General features: G+C 73.7%; 2 protein-coding genes across 2 annotated transcripts; both read right to left on the bottom strand.

Annotated features, from left to right (window-relative positions):
- Positions 1-1,219: 1,219 nt before the first annotated feature.
- CCDC106 (coiled-coil domain containing 106) lies at positions 1,220-7,137 on the bottom strand. The gene is given in 8 exon segments (XM_087773177.1): positions 1,220-1,687; positions 2,902-3,105; positions 3,596-3,739; positions 4,323-4,382; positions 4,385-4,429; positions 4,684-4,759; positions 5,323-5,367; positions 6,682-7,137. Coding segments are annotated over 8 exon segments (1,293 nt in total). The 5' UTR covers positions 7,084-7,137; the 3' UTR covers positions 1,220-1,370.
- A 1,770-nt stretch (positions 7,138-8,907) lies between these two features.
- ZNF865 (zinc finger protein 865) lies at positions 8,908-14,383 on the bottom strand. Its single transcript, XM_087772963.1, has 4 exons — positions 14,379-14,383; positions 13,731-13,884; positions 13,206-13,321; positions 8,908-12,903 (listed from the first exon to the last, which is right to left on the bottom strand). The coding sequence occupies exons 1-4, from the start codon at positions 14,381-14,383 to the stop codon at positions 9,813-9,815; spliced, it is 3,366 nt and encodes a 1,121-aa protein (XP_087629089.1). The 3' UTR covers positions 8,908-9,812.
- Positions 14,384-14,691: the final 308 nt, after the last annotated feature.

Below are 14,691 nucleotides of genomic sequence, written 5' to 3'. Positions count from 1 at the left end.
CTTCCGGCCGCTGGCCCCGCCCCCGGCCCCTTCGGCTCTTTCCGCCTCCCGAGGGGGCGCAGGCCCCGCCCCTTCCCGAGGGATCGCTTCCGGCGGGGAGCGGAAGTGTCACGGGGAGGCGGGGCCAGAGGAGCCCCGTGGGGTGGTGAACCCCCGGTGACACCGGGAGGGTCCCGTGACCCCTGACCCCGACGACCCCTGACCCCGACCCCAGTGACCCCTGACCCCCAGGAGCCAGCCCAAGCCCGCGCGCACTTTGCCCAAACCTCGCTGTTTTCGCCCCCTTTATTCACCGCTTTCCCGCCCGTTTCTCGCTCGTTTTCGCTGTTTTTCCCCTTTTTTCCCCTGGGCCGGGGCCCCCCCTCCCCCCAGCCCGAGCCCTGGGGGGGGTGGGGGGCTCTGACCCCGCTGGGGGGCGGGGGGAGGCTTGGGGGGTCCTGACCCGGGGGGAGGGTGCCGGGGGGGATGGGGGGGCCCTGTCCCTCTGGGGGGCCCTGGGGGGTCAGGCCGGTTGGGGGGAATGAGTGGGGGTCTGGGGGGTCCCAGCCCCCTGGGGGGCCCTGGGGGGTCAGGCCGGTTCTGGGGGGGGGCCCTGGGGGGTCCGGCCGGTTGGGGGGGAATGAGTGGGGGTCTGGGGGGTCCCAGCCCCCTGGGGGGCCCTGGGGGGGTCAGGCCGGTTCTGGGGGGCCCTGGGGGGTCCCAGGCCGGTTGGGGGGGTCCGGGGGGGGGGCCTGTCCCTCTGGGGGGCCCTGGGGGGTCAGGCCGGTTCTGGGGGGTCCCAGGCCGGTTGGGGGGGGGAATGAGTGGGGGTCTGGGGGGGTCCCAGCCCCCTGGGGGGCCTGTCCCACTGGGGGAGGGGGGGGGTCCCCGGGGGGTCCTGTCCTGGTGCAGGAGGAAGTGGGGGGTCCCGGGGGGTCCCAGCCCTCGGGGGGAGCATGGGAGGGGTCAGGCTGGTTCTGGGGGGTCCCATGGGGGTCCCACCCTGGTGCAGGAGCGACTGGGGGTCCCGGGGGGTCCTGACCCATTGGGGAGTGGAGGGGGGGGGGTCAGGCCGGTTCTGGGGGGTCCCATCCTGGTACAGGAGCGAGTGGGGGTCCCAGGGGGTCCCGGGGGGTCCCGTCCCTCTGGGGGAGCGCGGGGGGTCCTGGGGGGTCCCGTCCCTCTGGGGGAGCACTGGGGGGTCCGGGGGGGTCCCGTCCCTCTGGGGGAGCGTGGGGGGGTCCTGGGGGGTCCCGTCCCTCTGGGGGAGCACTGGGGGGTCCGGGGGGGTCCCGGGGGGGTCCCGTCCCTCTGGGGGAGCACTGGGGGGGGTCCCGGGCGGGTCGGGGGGGCTCCCGTCCCCCGTCGGGGGGGTCCCTGTGTCCCCCCCCTCACCGCTTGAAGCGGTAGGTGATGGGCAGCAGCAGTTTGCTCTTCTTGAGGGCCTGGACCTTCTGGAGGGTGTCGGGGTCGAGGGCGAGGAAGCAGCGGCGCGAGTACTCCAGCAGCCGCTCCTTGGAGGGGTCGAACTCCCCCACCTCCGCCAGCTTCTCGGGGGCCACCAGCAGCAGCTCGGCGATGGGGGTGGTCAGCGCCACCGTGTTGCGGTCGACGCGGTGGTGCTCGAAGGCGCGGCTCATGCTCTTCAGCTTCTGGAAGGTGGTCAGGATCTTCTTGTAGCGGGAGAGGACCCCGTCGGCGTCCTTCACTGCGGGGGGACACGGGGACAAGGGGTGGGGACGGGGGGACACGGGGGGACACGGGGGGACACGGGGATGGGGACGCAGGGATGGGGACACAGCGGCGGGAGACATGGGGACGGGGACACGGGGATGGGGACGGGGGGACACGGGGGGCAGGGGATGGGGACGCAGGGATGGGGACGGGGGGACACAGCGGCGGGAGACATGGGGACGGGGACACGGGGATGGGGGACGGGGGGACACGGGGGGACAGGGGACGCAGGGATGGGGACATGGGGACACGGGGACAGAGGGACAAGGGACAGGAGACACGGGGACGGGGGGATGGGCACGGGGGACGTGGGGATCGGGGGACAGGGATGGGGACACAGGAATGGGGACATGGGGACACGGGGGGACAGGGACGGGGACACAGGGACAGGGAACACAGGGATGGGGACGTGGGGACACAGGGAAAGAGGAACAAGGGACAGGAGACATGGGGATCGGGGGACAGGGATGGGGACGGGGGGACACGGGACACAGCGACGGGAGACATGGGGACAGGGACACGGGGATGGGGACATGGGGACACAGTGACAGAGGGATACAACGATGGGAGACACGGGGACGGGGACACAGGGATGGGGACGTGGGGATCAAGGGACAGGGACAGGGATGGGGACACGGGGACAAGGGACACAGGGATGGGGATACAGGGGTGGGGGACACAGGGATCAGGGGGACAGGGATGGGGACACGAGGACATGGGGACATGGGAATGGGGGACACAGACATGGGGACGTGGGGATGGAGACACAGGGACATGGGGACGGGGGATACAGGGATGAGGGTCATGGGACACGGGGAGACAGGGACAGGAGGACATGGGGATGGGGACAGGGACACGGGAAGGACAGGGATGGGGGACAGAGGGGGACAGGGACACAGGGGCGGGGGGACAATGGGGACAACGGGGACAGACGTGGGGGGACACGGGCCAGCGCCGGGGGGGGACAGGGCAGAGAAGAGACACCGTCACCTCCCGCTGTGGCCACCGGCACGGGGGGACCTTGGGGACGTGGGGGGTCCTGGAGGGGACCGGGTGACCCGGCGGGGTCTGCGGGGGCCCCTGGTGTCCCCAGGGGGTCCCGGTGTCCCCAGGGGGTCCCGGAGGGTCCCAGTGTCCCCAGGCGTGTCCCCAGCGTCCCCGAGGGTCCCGGTGTCCCCAGGGTCTCACCCCGCTGCCGCTCGCGGGTCCGGGCTTTGCCGACGCGGCGCCGGGTGACGCCGCTTTTGGGTTTCTGCCGCCGCCGGTCGCCGGCGCCGCCGTCCTCGGAGGGGCCGAGGGAGGAGGCGACGCTGTCGTTGTCCGTCACCTCCCCGTTGCGGGGGTCCCCCGCGTCCCCCCGCCGCGGCGGCGCCTTCCCGCGGCCGTGCTCCTCTGCGGGCAGCGCTCAGCGCCGGGGGGACCCAGGCGACCCCCCCCGATGTCCCCACATCGGCATCCCCGTGTCCCCCCGCCACGAGCACCCCCGCGTCCCCACGCACCTGTGTCCCCTCCTGACCCCCCCGTCCCCCTGCCCCTCCACGTCCCCCCGTCCCCACGTCCCCTCGTCCCCCCGCACCCCCATCCCCTTGTCCCCGTCCCTGTGTCCCTCCACGTCACCCCCAGACCCCCCGTCCCCATGTCCCCCGTCCCCCCAGACCCCATATCCCCTTGTCCCCCTGTCCCCCAGACTCCGAACCCCCCTGTCCCCGCGTCCCTCTCCCCCCGTCCCCCCCAAGCCCCAGGTCCCCCCCGTTCCCTTTCCCTCAGCCTCCCCACGTCCCCCTGTCCCTCCGTGCCCCCCCAAACCCCCTGCCCCGAGCATCCCCCGTGTCCCCCCCCGTGTCCCCCCCGTGTCCCCCCCGTGTCCCCCCGTCCCCCTCACCGTCCCCGCCGCGGGCGCCCGAGATGAACTTGTCGAGCTGGCAGCGCAGGAAATCCCGCTCCTCCTCCAGGTCCTCGATGCGCTTCTGCAGCCAGGCGTTGCGCTCCAGGGCCAGGTGCAGCTGCGCCCGCGCCCCGGGGGGCTCTGGGGACCCCCACCCTCAGCCCCACGTCCCTGGGGACCCCCAGGACCTTGGGGGGCTCTGGGGACCCCCACCCCCAGCCCCACGTCCATGGGGACCCCCTGCACCTCGGGGGGCTCTGGGGACCCCCACCCCCAGCCCCACGTCCATGGGGACCCCCCTGCTTGGGGACCCCCAGCCCCACATCCCTGGGGACCCCCTGCACCTCGGGGGGCCCTGGGGACCCCCCACCCTCAGCCCCACATCCCTGGGGACCCCTGGCCCCTCGGGGGGCTCTGGGGACCCCCACCCTCAGCCCCACGTCCACGGGGACCCCCAGGACCTTGGGGGGCTCTGGGGACCCTGGGGACCCCCACCCTCAGCCCCACGTCCATGGGGACCCCTGGCCCCTCGGGGGGCTCTGGGGACCCCCACCCTCAGCCCCACATCCATGGGACCCCCCCCAGCTTGGGGGGCACCCCCAGCCCCACATCCCCAGGACCCCTGCCCCCCACCCCCCCTGGCCCCCCCACCCCCCCGGGTTCCCCGCCCCCCGTGACCCCCCCCTCCCCCAAAAGGGCCCCGGGGGGTCCGGGCGCCCCCCACCTTCAAAGCTGCTCTGGGGGGGGCTGAGGCTGTAGAAGATGGGGGGCGCGAGGTGGGGGGCTCCTCGAAGGGGAGGGAAAGCTCGAAGGCCTCCTCGTCCTTCTTCACTGGGGGGGGGGGGCACGGGGGGGGGTCACCATCGCCACCCCCCCCCGGGGCACCCTGACCCACCCCCACCCCCCACGGGGGTCCCTGCCCCCCGGGGCACCGACACCCCCAAATGAGGCCTCTGCACCCCCCAGGGGGTCCCTGCCCCCCCCCGATGCTGCCCCCCAGGGGGTCCTGGAGTCCGTCCCCCCCGACACCCCCCGGGGGGGTCCCCACCCCCAGGGTCCCTGCCCCCCCCAAAGCCCCCCAGTACCGGGTCGGCGGCGGCGCTCGGCCATGGCGGGGGCCCCCCCGGCCCCCCCGCTGCCTCCGGGCACCTCGGCGGGACGCTGGGGGGGGGGGACACGGTCAGCGGGGTGCGGCGGCACCGGGACCCCCCGAACCGGGACCCCCCAAACCCCTGGGACCCCCAAATCCCCAGGACCCCCAAAACCGGGAACCCCCAAACCCCTGGGACCCCCCCAGGCCCCCCCAAACCCCGTCCCCACCCGAGCCCCCCCCCCCAACCCCCCCGGGGACCCCCCAAAACCGGGCTCCTCCCCCCCGGGACCCCTCCGGAGACCCCCAACCCCCCCCAAACCGAGACCCCCCCCAAACCGGGACACCCCCCCAACCGGGACCCTCCCCTCAAAAACCGGGACCCCCCCCAAAACCGGGACCCCCCACCCGAAAACCAGGACCCCCCCCCAAAAGAGGGACCCCCCCCAAAACCGGGACCCCCACCCGAAAGCGGGGCCCCCCCCCTCAAAAACCGGGAGCCCCCCTCAAAACCCGAGACCCCCCCCAAACCGGGACCCCCCCCCCAAGCGGTGGCGGGGGCCGGGGGGAGCCGGGCCGGGGGGTCCCGGGGGGGGGTCCCGGGGGGGGGTCCCGGCCGAGCCCCCGCGCTCACCCCGCTCCGCATCCGCCCGGCGGCCGCCGCCCGGGCAGGGACCGTCTGCAAAGAGCCGCCGGGGAGCGACGGCGGAGGCCGACGGCGGCGGGGGCGGGGGGGGACACACACGCTACGGGGGGGGGGGGCGGGCGCGGGGCCCGGTCCTCCGCCCTCCCCCACCCTCCGGCCCCTCCCCGCCTCCCCCCTCCCCCCACGCCACCCCCCACCCTCGGGGATGGGGTTGGGTTGGGTTGGGTTTTTTTATTTTTTTCGGCTCCGGTCGGGGGCGGCTCTTTCGCGACGCTCCCTCGGCCGCCGCCCGCCCCCGCCGCCCGCGCAGGGACCGGGGCAAAATTCCGAGCGCGGCCGCGGGCGAAAAGCGAGGGGGGGGGGGTCGGGGGGGGTGCGTCGCGAAAGAGCCGCCCCTAAGCAGAGCCGAAAAACGTCCCCCCCGGGGCGGGGGTCCCTTACCGCGGGGGGCGTGGGGTGGGCACGGACACGCGTGTGCGCAGGGGAGACCCCGCAGACACGCGGCGGGGGGGCAGAGTGCAGAAGCGCCGCGAACCCCCGTGGGGCGGACTTGGGGGGGGGGGCGGAACGCGCCTTCGCCCCGCGTTTCCACCCGGACGCCAAACGCTGCGACACCGGCGCGGCCCGCCGCCGCCCCCCCCTCACCGGGCCCCCCCCCCCGCCCCCCGGGGCCCGGGGACCCCGATGCGGCCGCCCCGGCCGCCCCCTCCGCCCCCGCAGCCGGGGTCGGTCCCGACCGGAGACGCCGCGGCCTGAGCGGGGCCCCATGAAGGGCCCGAGGTGGGGCCCGGGGCGCGGAGCCGCCGGGAGGTAACGGGGGGGGGACCGGGGAGCGGCGGGGGGGCGGGGGGGCCCCCCCCGTGTCTGCCCCGCGTCCCGGGGGGCTCAGGCGGCCGGGCCCCCCGGAGCTGCCCCCCCCCCCCGGACCCTGGCATTTGGGACCCCCAGAGCTGCCCCCCACCTCCCTGGGGACACCGGTAGCTGAGACCCCCACGTGTGCCCCCCCCCCCCGGGACCCTGGCATTTGGGACCCCCATATCCCCCCACGGTCCCAGGGGCCCGGGTGTCTGGGACCCCCAAACCCCCCCCCCCCCCCCCCCGGGGGACCCGGGCATCCGGGACCCCCAGATCTGCCCCCCACTTCCCTGGGGACCCAGGCGTCCGGGACCCCCACCTCCCCCCTAACCCCCCTCCTCTCCCCACAGCCGCGCCGAGACCTCCAGCCGCCCCCCGCCGCCGCCCCCCGCCCCCCCCCCCCCGCCGCTGCCCCCGCCGCCCCCCGCGGACCCCCCCTCCTCCTCCTCGACCTCTCGCCGTGGGCCCAGCCCCCCGTCCGGGGGTCGCTACCTTCTGATCGACAACCAAGGGCTGCCCTACACGGTGCTGGTGGCCGAGCCCGGGGGTCCCGGGCCCCTCCGTCGCGCCTTCTCCTGCCCGGTTTGCGGCCGCTCCTTCGAGTACCTCTCCTACCTGCAGCGTCACAGCATCACCCACTCGGAGCACAAGCCCCACGTCTGCCGCGCCTGCGGCAAAGCCTTCAAGAGAACGTCCCACCTGGAGCGGCACAAATACACCCACGCCGGCCGCAAGCCCCACGCCTGCCCCCTCTGCCCCCGGCGCTTCCGGGACTTGGGGGAGCTGACCCACCACCAGCGGGTGCACACGGGGGAGCGGCCCTTCCAGTGCCCCCACTGCCACATGCGTTTCGGGGAGAGGCACACCCTGCAACGACACGTCCGGCGCAAGCATCTGCCCCGGCCGCCCGCGCCGTGATGGGGGGGGGGGGGGCGGGGGGAGGTGGTGGATGCGGGGCTTGTTGGGGGGGGGGGTGGCCGCGGAGCTCATCGTGGAGGGGGGGTGGCCCTGGGGTTGGGGACGTGGAGAGAGGGTGGCCATGGAAGTCATCCATGGAGGGATGGTGGCCATGGAAGTCACCCATGGAGGGATGGTGGCCATGGAAGTCACCCATGGAAGGATGGTGGCCATGGAAGTCATCCATGGAGGGACGGTGGCCATGGAAGTCACCCATGGAGAGATGGTGGCCATGGAAGTCACCCATGGAGGGATGGTGGCCATGGAAGTCACCCATGGAGGGACGGTGGCCATGGAAGTCACCCATGGAAGGATGGTGGCCATGGAAGTCATCCATGGAGGGACGGTGGCCATGGAAGTCATCCATGGAGAGATGGTGGCCATGGAAGTCACCCATGGAGGGATGGTGGCCATGGAAGTCACCCATGGAGGGACGGTGGCCATGGAAGTCACCCATGGAGGGACGGTGGCCATGGAAGTCATCCATGGAGAGATGGTGGCCATGGAAGTCATCCATGGAGGGATGGTGGCCCTGGGGTTGGCGACATGGCAAGATGGTGGCCCTGGGGTTGCGGACGTCAAGAAATGGTGGCCCTGGAGCTCGTCGTGGAGGGGTGGTGGCCCTGGGTCTTGTCGTAGAGGGATGGTGGCCAAGGGGTTGGGGACACGGAGAGATGGTGGCCGCGGAGCTCACGCGTGGCAAGGTGGCGGCCCTGGGGCTCGTCACGGAGCGGCAGCGGCCCTGGAGCTCGGTGTAGGGGGACGGTGGCCCCGGGGCCGGGGCTGGGGCAGGACGGTGGCCTCGGGGCTCCTGCGGGGGGACGGTGGCCCTGGGGGCAGGGCCCATGCTGCCCATCTCCCCGTGGAGCTGCTCCCCCCGCCCCCCCGCGAGGCCCCCCCGGGTCTCCCCAACTCGGTGTCGTTTTTTTTTTTTTAATTATTATTAAAAAAGCTTTTTTGGTTTTTCCTTTTTTCTTCCGTTGTCTCATTTGGGGGGGGGGCGGGGCCAAAACCCAACGGCCAATGGCCAACACCCAACCACGGACCAACCCCCGAGCCCCTCAGCCAACCAACCCCCATGAGCCAACCAGCCCATCGACCAACCAGCCCACCCACCCAACCCCCCATCAACTAACCAACCCAACTAACCAACCCAACTAACCAACCCAACTAACCAACCCACCTGTGAGCCAACCAACCCACCCAACCAGCCCACCCACCCAGCCCACCCAACTAACCAACCCTGCAACCCATCACCCAGCAAACCCATCACCCAACCCACCCACTAACCAACCCCCCCATCAACTAACCAACCAACCCACCCATCACCCAACTAACCAACCAACCAACCAACCCAACTAACCAACCCACCCATCACCCACCCAACCCAACTAACCAACCAACCAACCCATCGTCCAACCGACCTGTCCATGCTCCAACCCACCCATCACCCAACCAACCCACTAACCCATCACCCAACCCACCCATCACCCAACCCCCCCGTGACCCAACCCCCCGTCACCCGCCCGTCACCCGCCCGTCACCCGCCCGTCACCCGCCCACCGCCGGCGCCGCAAGGACTCATCCCCACGCTCGCATCCACGGTTTAATATCGGCTTCGTCTGTACACCCCCGGGTCGAGCGCCGCGGCCCCCGGCCCCCGCCCATCGCTGCGGCGAGCTGTGCCCGGTCTCTGCCCGCGCCGGGGCCCCCCTTGCCGGGGGGGGGCGGGAACTCTATTATAGATATTTTATATATATATAAATTTATATTTGCATTTATTTATATACCTGCGGGGGGAAACCCCTCGGGGTGGGGGGGGTCACCCGGGCGTCCGGGCTCGGCGTGAGGGGCGCTGGGGGGGTTGTGTCCACGCGCCCCGGGGACGGGCTTCCCCCGCGTCCGCTGGGCCGAGCCGGGCTGCACCACGGCGAGCTGCGCCCAGCCGAGCCGTGCTGAGCCACCTTGCACCACGCCGAGCTGAGCCACCTTGCACCGTGCCGAGCCGTGCCGAGCCACCTTGCACCGCGCCGAGCCGTGCTGAGCCACCTTGCACCACGCCGAGCTGAGCCACCTTGCACCGCGCCGAGCCATGCCGAGCCACCTTGCACTGCGCCGAGCCATGCCGAGCCACCTTGCACCACGCCGAGCTGAGCCACCTTGCACCGTGCCGAGCTGTGCCGAGCCACCTTGCGCTGTGCCGAGCCACGCCGAGCCACCTTGCGCTGTGCCGAGCCGTGCCAGGCCATGTTGCACCATGATGAGCTGCACCAAGCCGTGCTGGGCTGTGCTGAGCTGCGTTGCACCACGATGAGCCACGTTGCACCATGCCAAGCTGTGCCGCACCGCACTGAGCTGTGCCGAGCCACGTTGCCCTGTGCCGAGCCACGTTGCGCTGTGCCGAGCTGTGCCGAGCCCCGCTGCACCACGTCGAGCCGTGCCAAGCCACGTTGCACCGCAATAAGCCACGCTGCACCGCGCCGGGCCCCGTTGCCCCGTGCCGAGCCGCGTTGCACCGTGATGATCCGCGCCGAGCCCCGTGCCAAGCCGCGCTGCGCCGAGTCCCATCGCACCACAACGCGCCGCGCTGATCCACGTCGCGCCGCGGCGCCCAGCCCCGCCACCTCCCCATCCCACCGGGCGCCCGCCGGCGCCGCGTCCCGTCCTCAAGCATCCTTGTGCGCCAGGGCGGCCAGGCGCTCGAGCTTGTGGCCGTGCCGGTGCTTCTTGAGGCCGTAGGTGTTCCTGAAGGCCTCGCCGCAGGTGCTGCACTTGAAGGGGCGCCCGCCCTGGTGCGTCTGCAGGTGCTTGCTGAAGTACTTGGGGTCCTTGAAGAGCTTGAGGCAGGCGGAGCAGCGCAGGTCGCGGCGGGCGTCGTGGGAGCGCTGGTGCCGCAGGATGGAGGACAGGTAGAAGAAGCTCTTGCCGCAAAGCTCGCAGCGGTAAACCTTCTCGCCCAGGTGAACGCGCCGGTGCTCCAGGAGGTTGGACCGGTAACGGAAGGTCTTGCCGCAGGTTTGGCAACGCTGGGGGCGGGCGACGACGTGGAGGCGCTGGTGCTCGGCCAGGCTGGAGGACTGGGCGAAGCGCTTGTTGCAAAGGGCGCACTTGTAGGCGCGCTCACCGGTGTGCACCACCTTGTGCTGCCGCAGGTACCAGGAGCGCAGGAAGCCGCGGCCGCAGACGGCGCAGCGGTAGGGCCGCTCCTCGGTGTGACAGCGCTGGTGCCGCATCAGCAACGCCGCTTCCCAAAACCGCTTCCCGCAAACCGAGCAGCCGAAATGGCGTTTCTGCAGGTGCCGGCGCCGGTGCAGCAGCAGGTCGTAGGCGCCGGCGAAGCTCTGCCCGCAGACGCCGCAGGCCAGCGTCCGCCGCACCAGGTGGACGTACTTGTGGGTCACCAGCCCCAGGAAATGCTTGAAGCTCTGCCCGCAGGTGCCGCAGGTGAAACGCTCGCCGCTGGGCACGACCGGGTGCTCCTCGGGGGGCTGCAGCCCGCTCTCGGCCGGCGGCCCCCCCTCGGGCAGCAGCCGCTCGGGGGCGGCCTGGTGAACCAGCTTGTGCCACATCAGGTTCTCGATGAAGCCGAAAGCTTTGCCGCAAGCGTCGCAGCCGTAGGGTTTCTCCCCGGCGTGGGCTTCCTTGTGGTTGACGGCGCGGAAGAGGTCGGGGAAACGCTCGCCGCATTCGCCGCAGCCGTAGCTCAGCCCCTCGGGGGGGGTCCCGGCACCCCCCAACCCGCAGGGCAACGGCAGCCGGTGGATCTGCTTGTGCCGGGTCAGGCTCTGGGGGTAGCCGAAGGCTTTGCCGCAGAGCTCGCACTTGTAGGGCCGCTCGCGGGTGTGCACCACGTGGTGCTTGCTGAGGTGGAAGGACTCGCGGAAGCGCTTGCCGCAGACGGCGCACTGGTGCGGCTTCTCCCCGGTGTGGATCCGCTCGTGCCGCTTCAGCGTCTCCCGGCGGCCGAACGCCCGCCCGCAGATGCCGCAGCCAAAACTCTTCCCCGGCGCCAGCAACGCGGCCGGCGGTGGGGACAAGAAGCCCCCGGCACCGTCGCCTGCCTTCGCCTCCCCCTCCGGCGCCGCATAGGCGCCAGGGAACACCGGCACCGCCGCCGCCGTTCCCTTGGGGACGCCGGGGTAGGTCGCCGCACCGGCCTTGGGGCCGGCGTGGACCTGCCGGTGCCGCAGCAGGCTCTGCGGGGCGGCGTAGGCTTTGCCGCAGACCTCGCACTTGTAGTCGGGGCGCTGGCCGCTGTGGGCGGCTTGGTGCCGCAGCAGGTACGCCGGATCCCGAAACTCCTTCCCGCAGACGGCGCAGGGCACCCGCAGCAGCCCCGAGTGCGTCTTGACGTGGCGGGTGAGGCTCTCGCGCCGGTTGAAGCTCTTGGCGCACACCGAGCAGGTGAAGGGCTTCTCGCCGGTGTGGATGATCTGGTGCTGGTGGAGGTGGCTTGGCTTCTTGAAGACCTTCCAGCACAGCGAGCAGGTGAAGGGGCCGTCGGGGGCGGTGCCGCTGGGCGCCGGGGCGGCGCCGCCGGGCGCCAACGTGACCCCGCCGGGCGCCGGGATGACCCCGCTCGGCGCCAGGATGACCCCGCCGGGCGCCGGGATGACTCCGCCGGGCGCCGGGATGACGCTGCTCAGCGCCGCGGCGGCCCCGTTGGGCGCCGGGATGACCCCGCTCAGCGCCGCGTTGACCCCGTTGGGCGCCACGTTGACTCCGTTGGGCGCCGCGTTGACCCCGTTGGGCGCCGGCATGACCCCGCTCGCTGCCAGGTTGACCCCGTTGGGCGCCGCGTTGACCCCGTTGGGCGCCGCGTTGACGCCGCCCGCCAGTGGGTTGACTCCGTTGGGCGCCGGCAAGACCCCACCGGCCCCGCTGGGTGCTGGCATGACCCCGGAGGTGGTGGCCACCGCCGCGGAGGCGACGCTGGCAGCGCCGGCGTCCTCGGCGGCTTCCTTGTGGCAGCGCCGGTGGCGGATGAGGCTGGAGACGTGGTTGTAGGTGCGGCCGCAGGTGCCGCACTCGTAGGGCCGCTCGCCGCTGTGCACCAGCATGTGCTGCACCAGGTGGGACGACTGCTTGAAGGACTTCTGGCAGACGCCGCAGGGGAAGCGCCGCTCCATGAAATACTTCAGCCGGCGGAAATAACTCTTCTCCTCCTTCGACGCCGCCTCCGGGGGGACCGGGGGGGCCGCGGGGGTCCCCGCCGCCGCCGTCCCCGCCGCCACCGCCACCGTCCCGCCCCGTTTCAGCCCCCCGAAGAGGTGCTGGTGGCTGGAGAGGTCCACGATGCCCCACTGGGGCGCGTTGAAGGCGCCGGCGGCCTCGAAGAGGGGCTGCGGCGGGGGGGGCACGGCGGGGCTGGGGTACGGGGGGGCCCCCGCTTGCACCCCCACGCTGCCCTCCGCCTTTTTGGGCTGGGAGGAGGAGGAGGAAGCCGAGGCGCCGGCTTCGGCCTTGAAGTCCTTGTGCTTGGCGGCGGGGGGGCGGTCGAAGGGGGGGCGCCGGGAGGGGGGTAGTCGAAGGGGGCTGGGGGCAGGGGAGGGCGGGCAGGGCTTTGGGGTGCTCGTGGCCGTAGGGCTCCATGGGCTCGAAGCGCTGGTGGTTGAGGAACTCGAGGAAGTCGAAGGGGTAGCTCTGGAAGTGGACGCTCTCGTCGCTGACGTTGGCTTCCATCTCCGCCCGGGGAGGGGGGGGCTGCGACCTGCGGGGGGGGGGATGGGGGGGGGGGGGTCGGGGAGGCCCCTGGGCCTGGGGGGGAGCCCAGAGGCGGGGTTAGGGCTGGGTACGGGGCCCCCTCGGGTGTTTTGGGGGGGGGAAGAGGCGGATGGGGCGTGGGGCTGGGGTGGGGGGGTCCCCTCGGGTCTTCGGGGGGGCTGGGGGGGAACGGGGGGGATGAGCTCAGAGGCGGGATGGGGGCTGGGGTGTGGGGCCCCCTCGGGTTTTGGGGGGCCGGGGGGGCTCCGGGGCTCGGCCCTGGGGGCTGGGGGGGGGGGGGGTTGAGCCCCCGGGGGGGGGACGCGGGGCCCGGGGCTGGGGGGGGGGTCACTCACCTGGGGGCGAACCGGGCCCGGCCGGCCGGGGCCGGGGCGGGGGGTCCCGGGGCTGGGGCGGGGGGCCCGGGGGGCCCGGGGGGCCCGGGGCGCGGGGGAGCGGGGCCGCGGCCGCCCTGGAGCCCCGCACGGACGGGGCCTGCCCGGACGCGCCCTCCCCCGCCGGAGCCGGAACCCCCCCCGCCCCGCCCCGGGCCGGCGTCACGTGACGCAAGCAAGCCCCGCCCCCCCCACAATCCTTTGCGATCCAAGCGGCCGGGAAGCGGCGGATACCGGACACCGGGACCCCCCCCACCCCCCCCCGACGCGGGACGCGGGGGTCGCGGTCACCCCCGGAGCCGTGACGGGAGCGGGGAGGAGGAGGGCGGCGGGACGAAGGGGGTGGGGGGGTGGGGTAGGGGGCGTTGCCCACACTAAAGATGGCGCCGCGGCAGCCTCCTCCCCCGGCCAAGATGGCGGCCGCTGCCCGGCGCCCAACGGGGCCCGAGACAAGATGGCAGCGCGCGGCCGGCGGGCTGCCCTCACCCAAGATGGCGCCCGTGGAGGGGGGAGGGGGCCGCCCGCATCCAAGATGGCGGCCCGCGCCGCCAGTGCCCGTTTCAAAGATGGCCGCCGGGTGCGGAGGGGAGGGCGCTGCTCCTGGCCAATCAGAGGCGCGGATTCAGACGGGGGCCGCTCCCTGGGGCGGAAATGACGACATAACCCCGCGGGGAGCTGTGAGGGCGGGGGCGCCGAACGCCGCCCCCCCCACCCCCCCCGCGCCCCGTGGGGACGCCCCGGGGTGGGGGTAGGGGGGGTGTCACGGGGAGGGGGTGCTGGTCGTGGGCGCGGTGACGTCGCCGCCGGGGCCTCGTGACGTGGGGGGGCCCGTGGGGTTCCCCGCAGGACCGCGCGCCCCTCCCACAGGGCGGCCCTGGGGGCGGGGACACCCCCTCACCCCCCCCCCGAGCCCTCCCGGGCGCGGCCCCTTTAAGAGCGCGGCCCCTTTAAGAGCGCGGCCGCCCCCGCCCCCCCGGGCGGGCACGTGCGGCCCCACGTGCTCGCGGCCCCGCAGGCCTCGCCCCCCGCGCCCGCCCCTATTGGTTAAAACTGGGTCAGACCCCGCCCACCGCGCGCCGCCCCATTGGCTAAATCTAGGTCAGCCCCGCCCCCGCGCGGCGCCCATGGCCGCGCCGCATGACCGCAGGCCCCGCCCCCCCGCGCTCCTATTGGCGGCGGCGGGCGCCAGGGGGCGGGGCCCGGGAGGAGGGGCGGGGCTCCGCCCCTTGCGGGGAGGGGCGGGGCGACGCCTGCAGCGGAGGCGGGGATTGGCGGGGGAGTGAGGCGGGCGGGGGCCAATGAGCGGAGCGCAACGTGCGCGCAGGGGGCGGGGCCTGGGTAGGCGACGCCCCGCCCCCGCGGCCGGGTGGGCGGGGTTGAGGGCGGGGCTCTCGGGCGGGGCGCGCGGGGATTGGCGTGGCGCTGGATGGGGGCGGGGCTCGGGCAG

Source organism: Nipponia nippon, unplaced genomic scaffold (genome assembly GCF_047370975.1).
Source record: "Nipponia nippon isolate SJK-2023a ecotype South Korea unplaced genomic scaffold, ASM4737097v1 scaffold_38, whole genome shotgun sequence".
Classification (NCBI taxonomy): Eukaryota; Metazoa; Chordata; class Aves; order Pelecaniformes; family Threskiornithidae; genus Nipponia; species Nipponia nippon.
Note: the sequence above shows the minus strand (reverse complement) of the source record. Positions and strands in the feature narration are given on the sequence as shown.

Excerpts from the sequence above, each read along its gene's own strand:
- ZNF865 (XM_087772963.1), bottom strand. Across the intron at positions 13,322-13,730 it reads CTCCACGGGCGCCATCTTGG|GGCGGCCGCGGCCCCGCTCC; the intron begins GTGAGGGCAGCC and ends GCGGGGCTCCAG. Across the intron at positions 12,904-13,205 it reads CGGGCCCGGTTCGCCCCCAG|GCCCAGGGGCCTCCCCGACC; the intron begins GTGAGTGACCCC and ends GCTCCCCCCCAG.